General features: G+C 34.0%; 5 protein-coding genes and 1 non-coding gene across 6 annotated transcripts; 4 read left to right on the forward strand and 2 right to left on the reverse strand.

The window, feature by feature from the left end:
• Positions 1 to 1,409: 1,409 nt before the first annotated feature.
• Positions 1,410 to 5,105, forward strand: LOC139896495 (synaptotagmin-3-like). Its single transcript, XM_071879133.1, has 5 exons — positions 1,410 to 1,648; positions 1,811 to 1,903; positions 3,292 to 3,681; positions 3,878 to 3,970; positions 4,809 to 5,105. Exons 1-5 carry the CDS (start codon positions 1,526 to 1,528, stop codon positions 5,103 to 5,105), a joined length of 996 nt encoding a protein of 331 aa, XP_071735234.1. The 5' UTR covers positions 1,410 to 1,525.
• Positions 5,106 to 5,846: 741 nt separating this feature from the next.
• Positions 5,847 to 6,578, forward strand: LOC139896497 (protein C2-DOMAIN ABA-RELATED 4-like). The gene is made up of 3 exons (XM_071879134.1): positions 5,847 to 5,957; positions 6,105 to 6,197; positions 6,288 to 6,578. The coding sequence occupies exons 1-3, from the start codon at positions 5,847 to 5,849 to the stop codon at positions 6,576 to 6,578; spliced, it is 495 nt and encodes a 164-aa protein (XP_071735235.1).
• Positions 6,579 to 7,564: 986 nt separating this feature from the next.
• Positions 7,565 to 10,612, forward strand: LOC139896499 (probable fructokinase-6, chloroplastic). Its single transcript, XM_071879136.1, has 7 exons — positions 7,565 to 7,990; positions 8,499 to 8,707; positions 8,838 to 9,050; positions 9,144 to 9,341; positions 9,452 to 9,589; positions 10,036 to 10,152; positions 10,265 to 10,612. The coding sequence occupies exons 1-7, from the start codon at positions 7,810 to 7,812 to the stop codon at positions 10,397 to 10,399; spliced, it is 1,191 nt and encodes a 396-aa protein (XP_071735237.1). The 5' UTR covers positions 7,565 to 7,809; the 3' UTR covers positions 10,400 to 10,612.
• A 354-nt stretch (positions 10,613 to 10,966) lies between these two features.
• Positions 10,967 to 11,277, forward strand: LOC139896498 (polcalcin Syr v 3-like). Its single transcript, XM_071879135.1, has one exon. It carries the CDS (start codon positions 11,026 to 11,028, stop codon positions 11,275 to 11,277), a length of 252 nt encoding a protein of 83 aa, XP_071735236.1. The 5' UTR covers positions 10,967 to 11,025.
• A 369-nt stretch (positions 11,278 to 11,646) lies between these two features.
• Positions 11,647 to 11,720, reverse strand: TRNAN-GUU (transfer RNA asparagine (anticodon GUU)). The gene has a single exon. It is a non-coding gene; the product is annotated as a tRNA-Asn (tRNA).
• Positions 11,721 to 13,336: 1,616 nt separating this feature from the next.
• Positions 13,337 to 14,888, reverse strand: LOC139896500 (F-box protein At5g07610-like). Its single transcript, XM_071879137.1, has one exon. The coding sequence runs from the start codon at positions 14,509 to 14,511 to the stop codon at positions 13,627 to 13,629; it is 885 nt and encodes a 294-aa protein (XP_071735238.1). The 5' UTR covers positions 14,512 to 14,888; the 3' UTR covers positions 13,337 to 13,626.
• Positions 14,889 to 16,664: the final 1,776 nt, after the last annotated feature.

A 16,664-nucleotide genomic window follows, 5' to 3' on the forward strand; every position in this document is an offset into this window, starting at 1 on the left:
TTTAAAAGTACACACGATTTTCCTTTAGTTAGCGAAAGCAATGTACAATATCGACTCATTTAGGATCCAACCAAGAACTCTTTTGGAAATGAGGATGAAAAAACCCTGCCTTTTAGCCGATACCTTTTTTGTTAGGAGGGTTAACGTTGAAGATTCTCGGGTTTGTAAGCCAATTTAACCAATCTATTTCGAGTTTCTTCAATCTCGATGAAATCCATTCAAAGGATTTGATTTGAATCTCGGAAACTATCTTCGCGTTGCATATATTTATGCTTGCCTTTCAAAAAAAAAATCTTCGCGTTGCATATGCTTTATTTTTTAAACACATGGTCGTTCCTATTCTTACCTTCTCGAATTTACTCTTATTTATTAGTTATAATAATAATTTCTCCTTTAGATAAATTCCGTGGAATTTACATTTGATATAAGATTAAAACTTATATTATTCAAGTATATTTTAAATTCAAGAAAGATTAATGGATCTTACTGCACTAGTTAATAATGTAAAACGAAAGAGATATCTAGTTTCTATCATTATTGGTATTTCTTAGGACCACTCGTTACATAAATTTTGAGCTTTAAGGGTTTTTAACTTTAATTTAATGTGACAGTGTAATTATTTGAAGGCCTATAATTATTATAATCAAGTTTGAGAGGTTTTTTTATGAAAAAAATTTAAGTGGTATCATAAAATATAATTAAGAGTCAAGTATAAAAAAAATAATTATTATAATAGCATAAAGACCAATCTTTTGACAATTAGTGTAATCGATTGGCTAAGAAATTTAATCGTTTGAAAGTTGATGACATGGTTGTAAGCCGATCATTACGTATCAGAAAGGTAAGGTAAATCGTTGTCGGTTAGTTATATACTTATATCGGTATTATTCGTTTGTTAGGTATGTTGTTCTCATTTGTTAGCTTCGGTTTGGTAATTTGTTGTGACTTGTTTTTTGTATTTGTGTTGCAGGTTGTCTTTGTGGTCGGTTTGATTAAGGTTCGAGTTTTGTTAGTTTGTTCTTGATGTTCAATGTTAGGGGTTCGTTTAGTGCATCCGAGACTTGTGGTTATTTTATCCAATTTTACCTTTATTTGTTTTTTTTTTTTATCTTTTAATGGAAAGACTTTGATTTTATATTATCAAATTATGATTGTGTATGAAAATTCATGGTTGTCCGTTACTTACTTCCCAACACTCATTTATCGTCAAAATTGACAACTCAATTAAATTACGACCATTTCCGTCGTTTGCTTTTAAATAACACGCTTTATGGAGAAATAAATAAAATACAGTAAATGGAGGAAATTATTTAAATTTATGAGTAATTAATAAAATAAAAAAATAATAATCACACGCATACAGTCCATGCACAAACTGACCGATGTGTTACGGAGTATTTGGCAAATCTAGAACCTTACAAGCTCTATTTATATTCTTTTTCTCCATTTCCAAAAACAGATTTTGATTTCAATAAATAATTCACCTAGTTACTTTTAAACTTGATTTAATATTAGTTACATTATTATGTCGATGAATCAGGATCACTTGTTGGGTAAACTGATAGTTCATATTCATAAAGGTGTTGACCTTGCTATTCGAGATCTACGTAGTAGCGATCCTTACGTCATCATTCGAATGGGGGAAAAGGTAAGTTATATTTCCAGTTCTTATTAGTTCTCTTGCAATTTTGTATTAGTGATTAACGTCGTTCTACATGCTCATTTCTACTCAATTTAGAGTGAGTTAGACTGTTTTCAAGATTGGGTGATTAACATCGTTCTACATGTAATTGTTATTTCTGGAGTGTAGAAATTGAAGACTAAAGTAGTAAAGAGAAACTTAAATCCTGTGTGGGACGAATATTTGACTCTCCCGGTTGTTAATCCACTCCTAGTTAAACTTGTAAGTTTTTTTTTTTTTTGTTTTTTGTTTTTTTTTTTTTTTTTTTTTTTGTAAAATTGCAATGTGATGATATTTTATAAAAGACGAATCACATATACCACATCATAATTTTTTCGGTATATACGTGTGTGTGCTCGCTTTTGAACCTGAACTGAGACTCTTTATTGGAGGATTACATCGATGTCGTTATCTCAATGCCTCTTTAGTCAATGTGATGATATGCATTTCTCATAAATTTATATAACATGTTAACTTTAATTTAAGTAACTACTAACATTATCTCCACATATTTCTATCCTGTTTTGAAATTTGAGCGTCGTCTCGGTTTTGGTTTCGGTATGATCAAGATGAGACTCATTGAGAATTTGTATGTTTGTCGCTTTCTAGTACGAGCCTCGTAGGGTTTTCTCTTGTAACTTTTGTTGAAGACATTTTCTTCACATTTTTTAGAAGTCAAATCATAATTTAAAATATCAACATGACGTATCAAATGATTGTTTAGGTGATGTTTGAGATTGCTTGTTTTGAAAGCGCTTATTGCAACGGTGGTGGAATTTTTTAGCGTGTTGGAGAGTGGGGTGGGGTAGTTGGCGGTTACATGACAGATGTGTTAGTAAAATGGAGTAGTGGAGTGACGTGTTGTGTGATATGTCAAAATATGATTGAAAGTTAAGTGAAAAAAAAAGATAAAAAGTATTAAAAACATATTAAAAAAATTTGATGGCATGTCATGAGTTTTCACTAGGATGAGCAGGCCACACCAAAATTGAGTTAAGCACACCGTGTAACCGGCGTGTTAGAGCACAGGGTGTCGTGACGCGTCAGTTCAGTGTTAGTTCAGTGCCTTGCTGATGACTGGACGCTGACTGGACTGACATTGTAAACTGACATTGCTGAAAAAATAGGGGAATTGAGAAGATGGTCAGTTCAGTGTCTTGGAGAGAGAAGTAATAGGGAAAGTGTAATTATGCAATGGATCAATTTTTGAATTTGGGACCCACTCTCAACTAAATTCCCAACGTCTTGCACAAGACTTTGGAAGAAGACTTTGGAAACTGACACTGAAATGGTGTGGGGCAACGGTCACTTGGAAAGATGTCGGCATCCGACGCCGAAGTGACAAGCACCACACCTCACGCTCTTAGAGATTTAAGAGTCGAGCACGTTGCGTTACAATAGATATTAATGACCTAAAAGAATGAAATTAAGCCTAAAAGAATGACAACATGTTTATCTTAAAAAAAAAAAAAAAAAAAAAAACATATTCCTTATAAAATATTGTGTTGAAAGTAAATAAATCATTGTCCAAAAAGCAATCTCAAACATCTTTTATGTTGGATTTCTGACAATTCTAAACTAATGCTTAATTTTTGATATTACAAATATAGGAAGTGTACGATTGGGATTTGTTATCGGCAGATGATAAAATGGGTGATGCAGAATTTGACTTCACGCCGTTTTCAGAAGCAGTAAAAGCGCATAAGAATGATGATCATCTTCCAAACAATACAATAATCTCAACTGTCAAACCGACGAGAACCAACTGCCTTGCAGAGGAAAGCGACATAATATGGACAGATGGACGAATTGTACAAAACATGGTTCTTAGATTACGAAACGTAGAACGTGGTGAACTTGAAATTAAGTTAAGTTGGAACGGTGTTCGTGACTCTAGCGATCCGGGTTTACTCAGTGTTTATATACATAAAGGTGTTGACCTTGCTATTCGAGATCTACGTAGCAGTGATCCTTACGTCATCATCCGTATGGGCGAACATGTAAATTCTGTTTTCAGTTTTTTTAAATCGTCTTGTATTAGTGATTAACATCGTTCTACTTAGTTATATTTTCAAAATTTAATTGGTTAAAATTTAAAAAATGGTAGTATAAGTTTCTAGATAGTTGTATAATCGCTTTGTTTTTCAGCTAAAATAAAAAGGAAGTTTTACATTTTTATGTAATTTTGGTGTACAGACATTGAAGAGTAAAGTGGTGAAGAAAAACTTAAATCCTGTGTGGGATGAAGATTTTACTCTAACAATTGGAGACCCACTCCCAATTAAACTCGTAAGTTTTTTATTTATTGTTTGTCTACTGTAACATTGCAATGTGATGATATGAATTATAAGATTATAAATTAAATATACTAACGTTAGCAGTATACTTAGACAATCAAGACTCATTCACCAACAATTGGGTCCATTGGGTCAATTATTTGGGTCCATTGGGCCTCGAGAAAACAAATGGAATGAGTCCATTATGAACCCATCTTTAATCTTTTAATATATTAGAATGTCCACGTAGACCCGCTGAAACCCGTTTCCAACTAGTTTCAAAATGAAAACATTAAAAAATAATAAACTTAAAAAATTTTAAGATTTTAAAAATATATATTTTTATTTATTTTAATAAATAGTAAAAAAATTTAAAAACTTCAAATTTTTTATAAAAATTATTTTTTTTATTGAGAAAAATTTTTATAAGGAAAATGGGTCTCGACCCGACCCTAACCCGTTTGGACCCGACCCGTTCGACTCGTTTGAATTTTGAGACCCGTTCGACCCATGACCCGTTTTGACCCAAACTCATTTAGGTCTCGACCCAAAACCCGACCCGTTTGCCAGGCTTAGTGAGCAATAACTACTGCTGTTATTTTATAGCGCTTATTGACCTAAAAAGTGGCAACATGCTTATTTTTAAAATATGCGTATACCCGGTAGAATAAGCAATTTGCTGTTTTCAAGAACCCCTTTTAAAATAGGTCAATAAGTGCTTAAAGAAACAATCTGAAGCAACTTCTATGTTGGTTTTCTTACAACTTTAAACCTGTATGTTTTTAAAATTTTGTTATTGATGGATGAATTATTGATGGATGAATTATTGATGGATGAATTAACAAATGTAGGAAGTGTACGATAGAGATTTGTTATCGGCAGATGATAAAATGGGGGATGCAGAATTTGACATCACGCCATTTTTAGAAGCAGTAAAGGCGCATAAGAATGATGATCATCTTCCAAACAATACAATAATCACAACCGTTAAACCAACAAGAACCAACTGCCTTGCAGAGGAAAGCGACATAACATGGACAGATGGACGAATTGTACAAAACATGGTTCTTAGATTACGAAACGTAGAACGTGGTGAACTTGAAATTAAGTTAAGTTGGATCAGTGCTCCCGGTTCTAGACAAATGTAGCACTTTACTAGCCGCACTTGCTCAATGACTGTATCTATTTCCATAGGTGGTTAGTGTATTGCATTTTTAGGCTGGTGACGTTTTTTCTTTAAATTTAGTTACTAGTTAATCGGTTGTAGTGTTGTACAAAAGTGGTTGAATATAATGGTAGATTGAAGAACCATTAATTTATTGGTGTTTCGTCCCCTGATAATTTGTTTATTGTTTTGTTCTGCTTTTTTTATATGGATTAGTTTCATATAAACCGAAGATAATGAAGTGAAGTTACTAGCTTACATACACAGATTAGTATTTAATCCAAAGCCCATTGATCTAACTTATATCCGTGTTATATCTGTAAGTATATATATATATATATATATATATATATATATATATATATATATATATATATATATATATATATATATATATATATATATATATAACACGGATATAAGTGTCTTAATAAAACTTCAAGTTAGAGCATTTACAGACAAAACATTTGTTTGGTGTGACTTTAGAAAATGAAAGGTACAATTTGAGAGCTTTTAGTATATGTAAATTTGGAGTATTTATTTTTACACGACAATGAATCAAAACAAAACATTGTTCGTGTGATCTGATGGGTTACTCCGAAAGTCAGAAAACAACTAATCAAACAACATAGTTAGATACTCGTTGTTGTTTTTTACTAAACGGTTATCTTCTTCATATCTTTTCCAATAGTTGTTCTGTTTTGTCACAAACTTTCTTACTCGAATGGATCGCTTGTTAGGTCTATTGAGCATTCATGTGCAAAAAGGCGTCAACCTCGCCGCTAGGGATATTCGAAGTAGTGATCCATACATCATTTTTCGAATAGGGGAACAGGTAGGTCAATTTTCTTTGATGCTTCCTCTGCTTCAACTATGTGTGTTCATTATCTGTAAACTGTAACTTAATTAGTTTTATAAAATTAGTATTTAACTAATTATGACTCCATTTCGAAGACTAATGTTGCAAGAGGTTTATTTGCAGACACTCAAGACTGGAGTAATAAAGAAGAACATCAATCCTGTATGGGATGAAGTTGTTACCATTGCTGTTTTCGAACCTCTTCCAATAAAAATGGTTAATCTTGCTCATTAATTTGTATATTTTATTTTACTATATACGTATGTAAAATTTTGTAATATGGATTTGTAAATTGCAATAATATAGGAAGTCTACGATAAGGACACGTTCTCAAGAGATGATGAAATGGGTGATGCTGAGTTCGACATTAAACCTTTTATAGAAGCACTGAAAATGCAGTTCAATGATCTTCCAGATGAAACGATCATTTCGACTGTAAAACCAACACGAACAAATTGTTTATCGGAAGAGAGCAACATAACATGGTCGAAAGGAAAAGTTATCCAAAATATGGTCCTTCGACTACGAAATGTAGTATCTGGTGAAATTGAGATTCAACTAGAATGGATTAATGTTCCTGGTTCTAAAGGTCTTTGATAAGTCATTTACTTATTTCAATGAATGTTGTATGTATCTCGTACTATCATGTCCATCATGTACTTGGTTTATCAAACTTCTTATTAGCCTGTTTGTTATGTGAGCATGCCCACGTCGTGGGTTGCACATGTTGCAAAATAATCAACGTTTACTTCTCACGTTACGGGGAGTGGGTTGAGCGTGGATGAATTTATTATGGATACATCAACGGACGTTGCTTGTTTGTGATTGGCTGAAATCAATTTTTTTATTATTTTTGACTTAGTTATTGTCATCTTTTTTTTACTCAACTCCGAATTATATTTTGTCCATCGTACACTCCCAAACAACACTACCATAACATCACATTTTTAAACAACATTGTCACGTTCTAAAAAACTATGTCGTCAACACCAAGAGATAGCTCGATCGATATCCTTTCAATAATGTGTCGATAATGTCACTAGTTTTTTTTTACTGAATTTATAATAAGTATGTGTCATTAATTTGTATAGTACAAGCTTAGAATACAAGTTTAATGAGTTTACAAAAATATTTAGTATATATCAACACCTTTATAATAACACAATGACACATAATCACATTCATAACAAAAAGTTACTATGTCTTATAAAATACTCCGTATTTAACAATGACAAACTTACACCCTTGACAACCCATAGTCTTGATTTCGTCTTAGCCTGATATTTCTCCGTCGACCATTGACACTCAACTTTCTATTTTCGTTTTTGACAGGAAGAATCCATAAACGTGAAGAACGGACACTTTGTTAGGAGAAACTTTTTTTTCTTCTTTTTTTACGCAACAGAGTAAAAGTAATTATTATTTCAGTTGTATTTAATAAAGAAAAGAAAAAAAAAGTACTACTCCAGATGAGGTTACATCGGCGTTACCAACAATCCGTTGGTTTGGACACACTTGACTACGAAACTGTTGTACCCTCTGTGGATCCCCTTGGCAATCTCCGCCTATACGTACATCATCTCTATTATCTCTATAATATCCATTATTATTATTATACCAATCATCGTCTTCATAACGTAAACAATAACTACCACCTAGGGTTTCTACTGTTACTCCTTATCTCAATAATTATATACTCCCTATATTGAATTTCAAACCAGATTTAATCAGCTACTGAAATTTAGATCTCGGAACTAACTTTAACTTAATCAATTTCATCTACAATCATCCTAATATAACTGTGGTTTTTAATTGTATCAATTTATTTATGGCTTTAGTACTTCAGTCATCTGCTCTCTCTTTTACTTCAATTTCTCCAACCTTTCGTGCATCTTCTTGGTCCACTCGATCCTCAACTTCATTTGATTCCAGATCCTGTACTACAGTTAAACCTTCTCGCTTATCGTTTACGCCATCGATTCATTCGTCATCACGGTTATCACGCCCAGGTAATTTTGACTTTGCATTGACCATGTTATATCAGTTGTTAATGCGAATATGATATTTCATGACAGTTAATCACATGTTAGCATAACTATCAATGACAATGTATGTAGATTCACAATGATTTATTTATGTATATATAAAAACAGGCTTAGAGTTTATTATTGCTTTGGTTGCACCATTATGTCACGTGATTATGTGGTGCTTGGCTAAGCTTATTTCCTCTGCCTACAGGTTTATTGAAATTTGAAAAATCATATAACCTCAGTTTTGATGTTTTATGAGTTTATAAATTTTGGCTTATGGCTTCTTAACCTTAAGTTAACAAACTCTTAAGCTGTTAAAACTGAACTAATAAGCTTTTCAAAATTACAGTAAGCCCATAAGATGGAAAAATAAGTTTACCGGAACATAATTCTAAAGTAATAAACAACAATTGGTCTAGTTTCTAAGGATTCAAGAGAGTGGGGGATAAATTATCATACTTTTTTGATTGTGGTTATTCGTTTTTAGGAAAAGTACAAGCGGTTAAGGAAACAACTGAAACTGATGAATCGTCACTTGTGGTATGCTTTGGCGAAATGCTGATAGATTTTGTTCCTACAATTAACGGGCTTGCGTTAGCTGAAGCCCCTGCGTTTAAAAAAGCACCTGGTGGTGCACCTGCAAATGTTGCTGTAGGTATTGCTCGTCTCGGTGGTTCGTCTGCTTTCATCGGGAAGGTACTTACTACTTCATGTCCATCTTCCCGATACTAATTTAATAATTTAATAATAAAGCTTTGACATTTGGAATAAAATAGGTACTATTGGATGCTATGGTTGATTTGTTTTTCTATATTTTACTTAATAGGTTGGACAAGATGAGTTTGGTTACATGCTTGCTGATATATTAAAAGAAAATAATGTTAATAGTGAAGGTATGCGGTTTGATCCTGGTGCTCGTACTGCATTAGCTTTTGTAACACTGAAAAAGAATGGTGAACGTGAATTCATGTTTTATCGTAATCCTAGTGCTGATATGCTTTTAGAGGAATCTGAACTTGATCTTGATTTAATAAAAAAGGTATGTTAATATGTCAACACTCGAAAGTACCAAGACGAGAATAATTCTTTTATAATGTTTACATTTATTAAATTTTTTGTTACTTTCTGGCAGGCAAAAATATTTCATTATGGTTCTATAAGTTTGATTACAGAACCATGTAAATCGGCTCATATTGCAGCTACAAAAGTTGCAAAGGATGCTGGTGTTCTTTTGTCTTATGACCCCAATTTGAGGCTTCCTTTATGGCCATCGGCTGAGAGTGCTAGAGAAGGAATCCTGAGTATATGGGATACCGCGGACATTATTAAGGTAATCCACTTCTAGAACCTTCTTCTAATCAAATACTTATATAATCAAATACTTATATTTTATTTTATGCTATATGTAAACTTATCATTTTGATGGTTGCTTGTAATCAGATAAGTGAAGAGGAGATTGTTTTCTTGACTAACGGAGAAGATCCATATGACGATAATGTTGTCCGTAATTTGTACCATTCAAATCTTAAATTGCTACTTGTGACTGAAGGACCAGATGGCTGCAGATATTACACCAAGGTGTGAATTTAGTGACTTTTTTACGTCGGTGGTCCCTCGTTTACTCGCGTCCGTGTCATTATTTTTTAGCTTCGGTGATCCCTTGATTCTATAAATGTTTCTTTGGCGGTCCCTTCGTATATTTTCCGTTATAAATTTCCGTTAAGTTCCGTCACATGAATAACACGTGATGTCGTTTAATACATCTTAAACGACATCACACGATGACATTGAACAGACTTTTTTTCAACGAAAATTAGACGGAGGGACCACCAAGGCAACATTTGTAGAATCAATGGATCACCGAAATTAAAAAATAATGACATGGACGTGACAGTCAAATTGATGTATAAACGAGGGACCACTGGCGCAAAAAAATCGAATTTAGTAGTGGTGTTTTAAGTTATGTTTATGTCTATAACCTAATAATAATAAAGCTTATTTGTCAAATTTTTAAATATAATTAGGAGTTTAGTGGAAGAGTTAAAGGTTTGAAGGTGGAACCTGTGGACACAACAGGTGCTGGAGATGCATTTGTTGCCGGAGTATTATCAAAAATTGCTGCAGATGTCTCAATACTGAAGGTATTATTAATCATTTTGCAGCAACAATATATAATTATTCATTAGCAGGAGTATTTTCTTATGGTATAATTATTATGGTTCAATAATATGATCTATGCTTCGAATATTATAGGATGAAAAGCGGCTACGAGAAGCCCTTAGTTTTGCAAATGCTTGTGGTGCAATTACTGTGACCGAAAGAGGTGCAATTCCAGCGTTACCTACTACAGAAGCTGTCATGAATGTTCTGTTGAAGACTGTTGCATAATTCTGTTTGCAAATTCAGGTTGTATATTAGCCATTTTTCCGGAAACGGTGAGTCAATAAACTCGATTGTTGTAACAAATGTAGCTTGCTGTTGTTGTAACTGTTAATTTCCGATTTGTGTTAATATGTATGATTCATACCCATCTAGTGTTTAGTTTGAATAATATGGTGTACCTTTTTAGGTGCTAATAAAGTTTTGGGCTTGAATCCCTCCTTTTTATCGTTATTTAAAAGAATAATATGCGTGAATGTGTAATTATAGTTTAAGTCTAATCCTAAATTGATTGACCAAGTACGATTAAATTCCTATGCTAAACTAAATTACAAATTGATCCACTAGGAATTGGCAATATATACTAACAACAACCGTATGTAAAGACAATTTCAAATTATAAAGGAACACTTGTAAGGTCCATCTTTAACCCTTTCATTTAGGACAATTTTGTGATGGCACCTTGATAACACTCCAAATTATTAGGATTGCCACAACTTACACCCCAAATCACCATTTTATAAGCCAATAATACTATTCTTAATCTTTTCACAAAAATCGAAACCACCAATTAAGCACACAAACCACGTAAACAAAAAGCAAAGGCTCGGTGCTACGCATATTTGGAAACCAAAATGGCAGATGAAGATCTGCAGGCTAACCTTGAGCGAATTTTCAAGAAATTTGATATCAATGGAGATGGAAAGATCTCTTCTTCAGAACTTGGAGAAGCTTTGAAGCTGCTTGGTTCTGTATCACCTGACGAAGTGCAACGTATGATGGCAGAAATTGATACCGATGGTGATGGATTTATTTCGTATAAAGAGTACATGGATTTTTGTAATGCTAACAAGGGACTGATGAAGGATGTTGCTAAGCTTGTATGAGCATACGGTTATCATCTCTAGGCAAGCTCTCTCTTTGCGGTATACGAAAAGTTGCTTTTTAGGAAAAGTTTCAAGTTTTTCTATATGTAATTTGTTACATCATATTGCTAGTTGTTTATGAAAGGATACCGTGCTCGTGTAATTTTAAAAAGTTTTACAATTTAGTTATATATGATTGTAAGTTGAACCCTTGATTTAATTTTCTTTTAACAGTAACATGGTTGCTTAACCTTTCGAATGCTATTTATTGAATGTAAAATTTCGTTTTTATGAACATGACATACAAGAATAGGCTAGCAAAAACATATGATACATTTATGAACATTACGATAAAAGTGCCTTTAAAAAAAAAAAAAAAAAAAAAAAAAACGCTAGAAGGAGGGCTTGAACCTCCGACCTTGTGGTTAACAGCCACACGCTCTAACCAACTGAGCTATTCCAGGTAGATGTACAATCATGTTAATAACTCTTATATATTTAAATTTTCCAAAGTGGATGCCATGGTCAAGGAAATATAGTTTAGGTAGAAGTAATTGTTGCCACAATAACATACCTTCTATATCCCGTAAACCATGTAACTTTCTGATTGGCTAAAAGGGGTGACATTCAATGATTAAATCAAACGCTAAAAAAACAACCCGCGTTGTTTACTTTCTTTTCTCCGAAGTTTTTTTTTGGTTAAGTACACCAAATAGCTTTGTACTTTTATTTTTGTTCTAACGTATGCTATATATCACAAAAAAAAAATACCAGTGCAGTCATGAACTTTTTTTGGCTTCGGCACAACAATCCTTTCCAATTTTCCATCACAAGCCGTATTTGTTACTACCTCATCCCTACTCTTTTTCCAACTGGTCCCGTGGTCGTTGCCAACCTCACTGTCAATTGTGCCGAACTGATGGACATAATACTTCATATCCTAATCTTCGATCACATGTTGCTGCTCGTACAGAAGCCTTGGATACTAACTTAGCACAAACATTCCATACATACAACAACAACAACAACAACAAAACCCAATACCACATGAGTAGTGTATGGGGGAGGTGAGATGTAGACAATCCATACATATTACCAGTAATTCTTCAGATTGTTATGTTTATTTATCTAAAGCAACTGCACATATGACCCCATCCGCTACTCACTTGGATTCGACTACATCCTATCCAGGTACCGAACGTGTAACCGCCGGTAGCGGTCATACATTACCGATCTCCCCTATCAGCACATCTTTTATTTCTAAAGACTTTAGTTTATTACATGTTCTTGTTATCACGTATATTGCAAGCTTGTTATCTATTAGCAAGCGAACATTTGATATTCTATTTTACAATGTGTTTGATGATCATGCCTTCACTATCCAATTGGTGTTTTAAATAGGGACATATAGTAGTACAAATAGAGACTACCCAAAACCGATTTAGTTGAGATTAGCCTACCATACACCAAAAGCATTTTCGCCTTCCAGAGATTAAGTTTATATTTAGGTCTATCATATCAATTTGTTAAAGTTTAATTCTATATTTCAATCCCGCAAATTGCAAGTTATATTATAATAATAAAACGTAAAATATGAAAGACATATTGGGTCAACATTACATAAATTTATGATATACCGAAAGATTTATTTAGAAAACATAACGTAAGTAAGTCTTCTCAAACAAAATGCAGTCTTATGTTCTGCGAACAAAGCATGGTCACCAACATAGTAGCCTAGTGGTTGGTTAGGGTCCTCACATCCTTGCAAGAGGTCTCATGTTTGAATTTTATAACTTTTAAAATCATGGTCAACAATACTCTAATTTCCAGGGCAGCTTCACGCTCCTATCACAAGCAATATCTACTCCCTGTCACATTCAAGAATACAAACATGTTTTGATTATCAAACTAATAGACAGCCTACTTTTAAGTTATAACATATATAGCCTCAATTGTTAGTAATCCAATGTTCTTGTTTATTGAACTATGTAAGCGTTATAAACTGAAGACTGCAATCACAAAAACAAAAAAAAATGGATACCTCTTCATACTGTAAGTTGTAGAGAGACGCTGCAAATTGTAGAGAGACGCTGCAAATTGATAAACTTTCGGCCATAGAAAGGTGTTCGGACGCCAATATTTCCTGCATCGGTCAGAAACTTCACCAAGCTCGTGGTATGTCTTTAATCCCAAGTTTAACCTCACGATTTTATCAAATATTTCCACCACCAAAAAGGATTCATCATCATCATCACTCCCCAATACAAGAGATAATACATCAAACTGAATATAGTGATTAAGAAGCATGTTCACACTTTTAGGGAACAACAACCCACCAAACTCTTTAATATCAACATGGAATTTCAGTAATCAATCTGAATAATCTCTTTTTAGTTCATATATTTTGAACTTGGTAATGAGAGAACGATCAATTTCAACAAGAAGCAACCGATCCCGAGACTCAAATATATAACATAAATAGTCCTTGTAATCCAAGCCAGAGCGAGCAAAAGGGGCTTTTATTTCGTAAGTCAACTCTCGATCCAAATCAAAATACACAATATATCCAACCATGTCAACCCAATGAATGCTGTTGTTCCAATAAACACCGGTAGTAAACATTATATTATGGTGTCTAGTCACGGTAAGATTATATGAAAGCTTACAAGCGCGAGTTTGTGAGGAATACATATCTATCTGATACTTAGAGGTCTTTGATACGTAATCATAATCGTCAAAAACATATATAACTTTGTAATGAGGTGATTTCAAAGGATCAAAAGCTATGCTCATACCAAATACATGTTTTCTAATACCAGGGACGGGAAGCCTAATTATTTGGTTAATGGTAGGATTATATACGTAAGTCTCATCAGTGACTAGTTTATCATCATCTAATAGTTTTCGGTTACCACAAAGAACGAGACCATTACAAGAATGTTTAAATCGTATATCCTCCCATGGATAAATGTGATTGAGGGTTGGGAATTTAACCGGATTATGGATGTTGAATGGAACAAATACATACCCAGACAAAGTTCGGACAAACAAACTGGAAGGAGGATCTGGCGGCTTATTAGGGTTTATGAAACAAGGGTTGTTTGTAATTAGGGAGTACCAATGTTTGGGAACAGACTTAAACAGAATCAAGGATCTTACCGGTGATCTTAACAGGATTTCAGTCACAAGGTGTTCGATGGAACCTACTTTGTTCGCAGCCAACGAAGGAGTAGGAGAAGAATCATCGCTAGGCATAATTGATGGTTATTGAAGAGATAAATAAAAGAGGCTTACTTACCTGATAATTGAATTCCAATACTATCCAATTAGCAAAATAATGAAAATGATACACAAGTAGCACCAGATAGATCGGGAATAAGTTGAAAAATAAGAATTAGGTAAAATTATAAGTGACGAATGATGATTGGGTGCGAAACCATTCCTGTGATCCATATCACTGTAAGAGTTAGGCAGGGAGTGTAAAATTACACAACTCAAGAGGCTGTGGAGGGTTTGGCCGATTGTTCAAGCGGCGAATTATTTTGATTACAATTTTAAGAATGGAGAAGGTGTATAAGCGACGACGTGAAACAAACATAGGAACTATTTTGTGTGTGAGAGGACCTCTTATCCGTTGCCTCAGCCCGTTGAACGACGCCGATATTAGCTCGTATACTCTCCGCCGTTGACTGACCGTGAGAGAAATATTCGTTGCATTACAATTTTGGTTCACGGATGAATACACTTTAATTATCAAACGGCTCTTTTTTTTTTTTCAACGGCTACTTTTTTTTTTTCCAACTACACTCTCATTTATATACGCCCAACAACTATCTCTTTTTCACCAACATTCAACTCTCATTTTCATCAAACTTCATCTCAACTCAGTGACGATTCTAAAAACAAAATTGCATGGGGTCCTATAGTACTTTGTAAAAAAATTCAAAAAATGAGTGTTTTCTTTTAAAAAACCCATTAGTTTAATAAATATACGGGGTCCCATCATTAAATTTTGTGGTGTCCTACGAAATTCATGTTATACTTTATAAAAGAAAAATCTAACTCTAGTGGGGTCCTTGGACCCCATTGTCAATGCCTTACAATCGCCACTGTCTCAACCTCATCATCTCTATCTCATTCATCACCATGTCTTCTAACAAAAAAAAAAAAAAAATTTAAAACAAAAACAACAACAACAACAACAAAATACTACCGTCGATGAAGATATGTGAAATTCGGTCCTCCAAAACAAGCTTCATCAAGCTCCAAAAAATCTCCATCAACAATCTCTCATGAATATGCAACATCAATCTCCCATGAGCTCGTCTTCTAACCCCCACTATCAATCTCAATATCCTCAACTAGACAATTGAACTGTGAATCCATTTTCCATACCTCATTACATGAATAACCCCTACTATCAATCTCAAACGCATCAATATAACAACCCACAAACACCTCAATTTAACCAACCTCACACGCCTCAATATAACCAACCTCAAAGCCCTTACATACCGACGTTTGACACACCACCCAAAGAAGATGTGATGCCCCGTACAAAACCATCGTGTACGAATCATCAACAACAGGATCATTACAAGGTTAAGTACTATATGCTGTAATAAAAGAAGTTGCATTCACGATAAAAAGGTGACGTCATAACCGACATCAAATGTTTTACACCAACAGTATGCTTCTACGAATAGCAAGCATGAATAAATGTATGCGACCCTTAGGTCGTTACAGAACATAGTTTCAAATGTATTAAAGTCTGAATGCAAGATAAACAGTTCATGCGGTGATAACACTAGAGCAGCGGGTGTCTACGGCAAGACTAGCACGACAGCGGAAGAAAATAACCTTAAGCACCTGAGAAAAACATGCTTAAAAACGTCAACACAAAGGTTGGTGAGCTATAGTTTAAGTATAACAGTATGTAAGGTAGGCCACGAGATTTCAGTGCTACAAAGAGCGTTTCAAAACAGTATGATAAAGTATATGTTAACCGTGGGCACTTGGTAACTAACTTAACGTTTATACCCCCTGAAAATACACTTGGCAAGTGCGTATGTCTACGAAGTATTAAACACTCGTTAAATGCTAGCGCTACTAGCCCGAGTGGGGATGTCAAACCCTATGGATCCAAATCTAAGATTCGCGTTCACGGTTCAAAAACCAATGATTAAACGTTACCGAGCTAAAGGGAATGTTTATGCCGTTGTATAACCCACACACATATAAGTTTAAGTACTCGTGCCTAGTATGTAAAACATAAAATCCGCATGTATTCTCAGTTCCCAAAATAAGTTAAAGTAAAAAGGGAATGCTATAACTCACAATGATAATGTAGCGGTAAAGTATGACTCGGAAAGTAAGCAAGTAATGAAGGTTGTCCAAACGGGTCCTCA

Source organism: Rutidosis leptorrhynchoides, chromosome 3 (genome assembly GCF_046630445.1).
Source record: "Rutidosis leptorrhynchoides isolate AG116_Rl617_1_P2 chromosome 3, CSIRO_AGI_Rlap_v1, whole genome shotgun sequence".
Classification (NCBI taxonomy): Eukaryota; Viridiplantae; Streptophyta; class Magnoliopsida; order Asterales; family Asteraceae; genus Rutidosis; species Rutidosis leptorrhynchoides.

Excerpts from the sequence above, each read along its gene's own strand:
- LOC139896495 (XM_071879133.1), top strand. The coding sequence starts at position 1,526 with ATGTCGATGAATCAGGATCACTTGTTGGGTAAACTGATAGTTCATATT. Across the intron at positions 1,649-1,810 it reads TCATTCGAATGGGGGAAAAG|AAATTGAAGACTAAAGTAGT; the intron begins GTAAGTTATATT and ends TCTGGAGTGTAG. Across the intron at positions 1,904-3,291 it reads ATCCACTCCTAGTTAAACTT|GAAGTGTACGATTGGGATTT; the intron begins GTAAGTTTTTTT and ends TTACAAATATAG.
- LOC139896497 (XM_071879134.1), top strand. The coding sequence starts at position 5,847 with ATGGATCGCTTGTTAGGTCTATTGAGCATTCATGTGCAAAAAGGCGTC. Across the intron at positions 5,958-6,104 it reads TTTTTCGAATAGGGGAACAG|ACACTCAAGACTGGAGTAAT; the intron begins GTAGGTCAATTT and ends GTTTATTTGCAG. Across the intron at positions 6,198-6,287 it reads AACCTCTTCCAATAAAAATG|GAAGTCTACGATAAGGACAC; the intron begins GTTAATCTTGCT and ends GCAATAATATAG.
- LOC139896499 (XM_071879136.1), top strand. The coding sequence starts at position 7,810 with ATGGCTTTAGTACTTCAGTCATCTGCTCTCTCTTTTACTTCAATTTCT. Across the intron at positions 9,051-9,143 it reads ATCTTGATTTAATAAAAAAG|GCAAAAATATTTCATTATGG; the intron begins GTATGTTAATAT and ends ACTTTCTGGCAG. Across the intron at positions 9,342-9,451 it reads ATACCGCGGACATTATTAAG|ATAAGTGAAGAGGAGATTGT; the intron begins GTAATCCACTTC and ends GCTTGTAATCAG.
- LOC139896498 (XM_071879135.1), top strand. The coding sequence starts at position 11,026 with ATGGCAGATGAAGATCTGCAGGCTAACCTTGAGCGAATTTTCAAGAAA.
- LOC139896500 (XM_071879137.1), bottom strand. The coding sequence starts at position 14,511 with ATGCCTAGCGATGATTCTTCTCCTACTCCTTCGTTGGCTGCGAACAAA.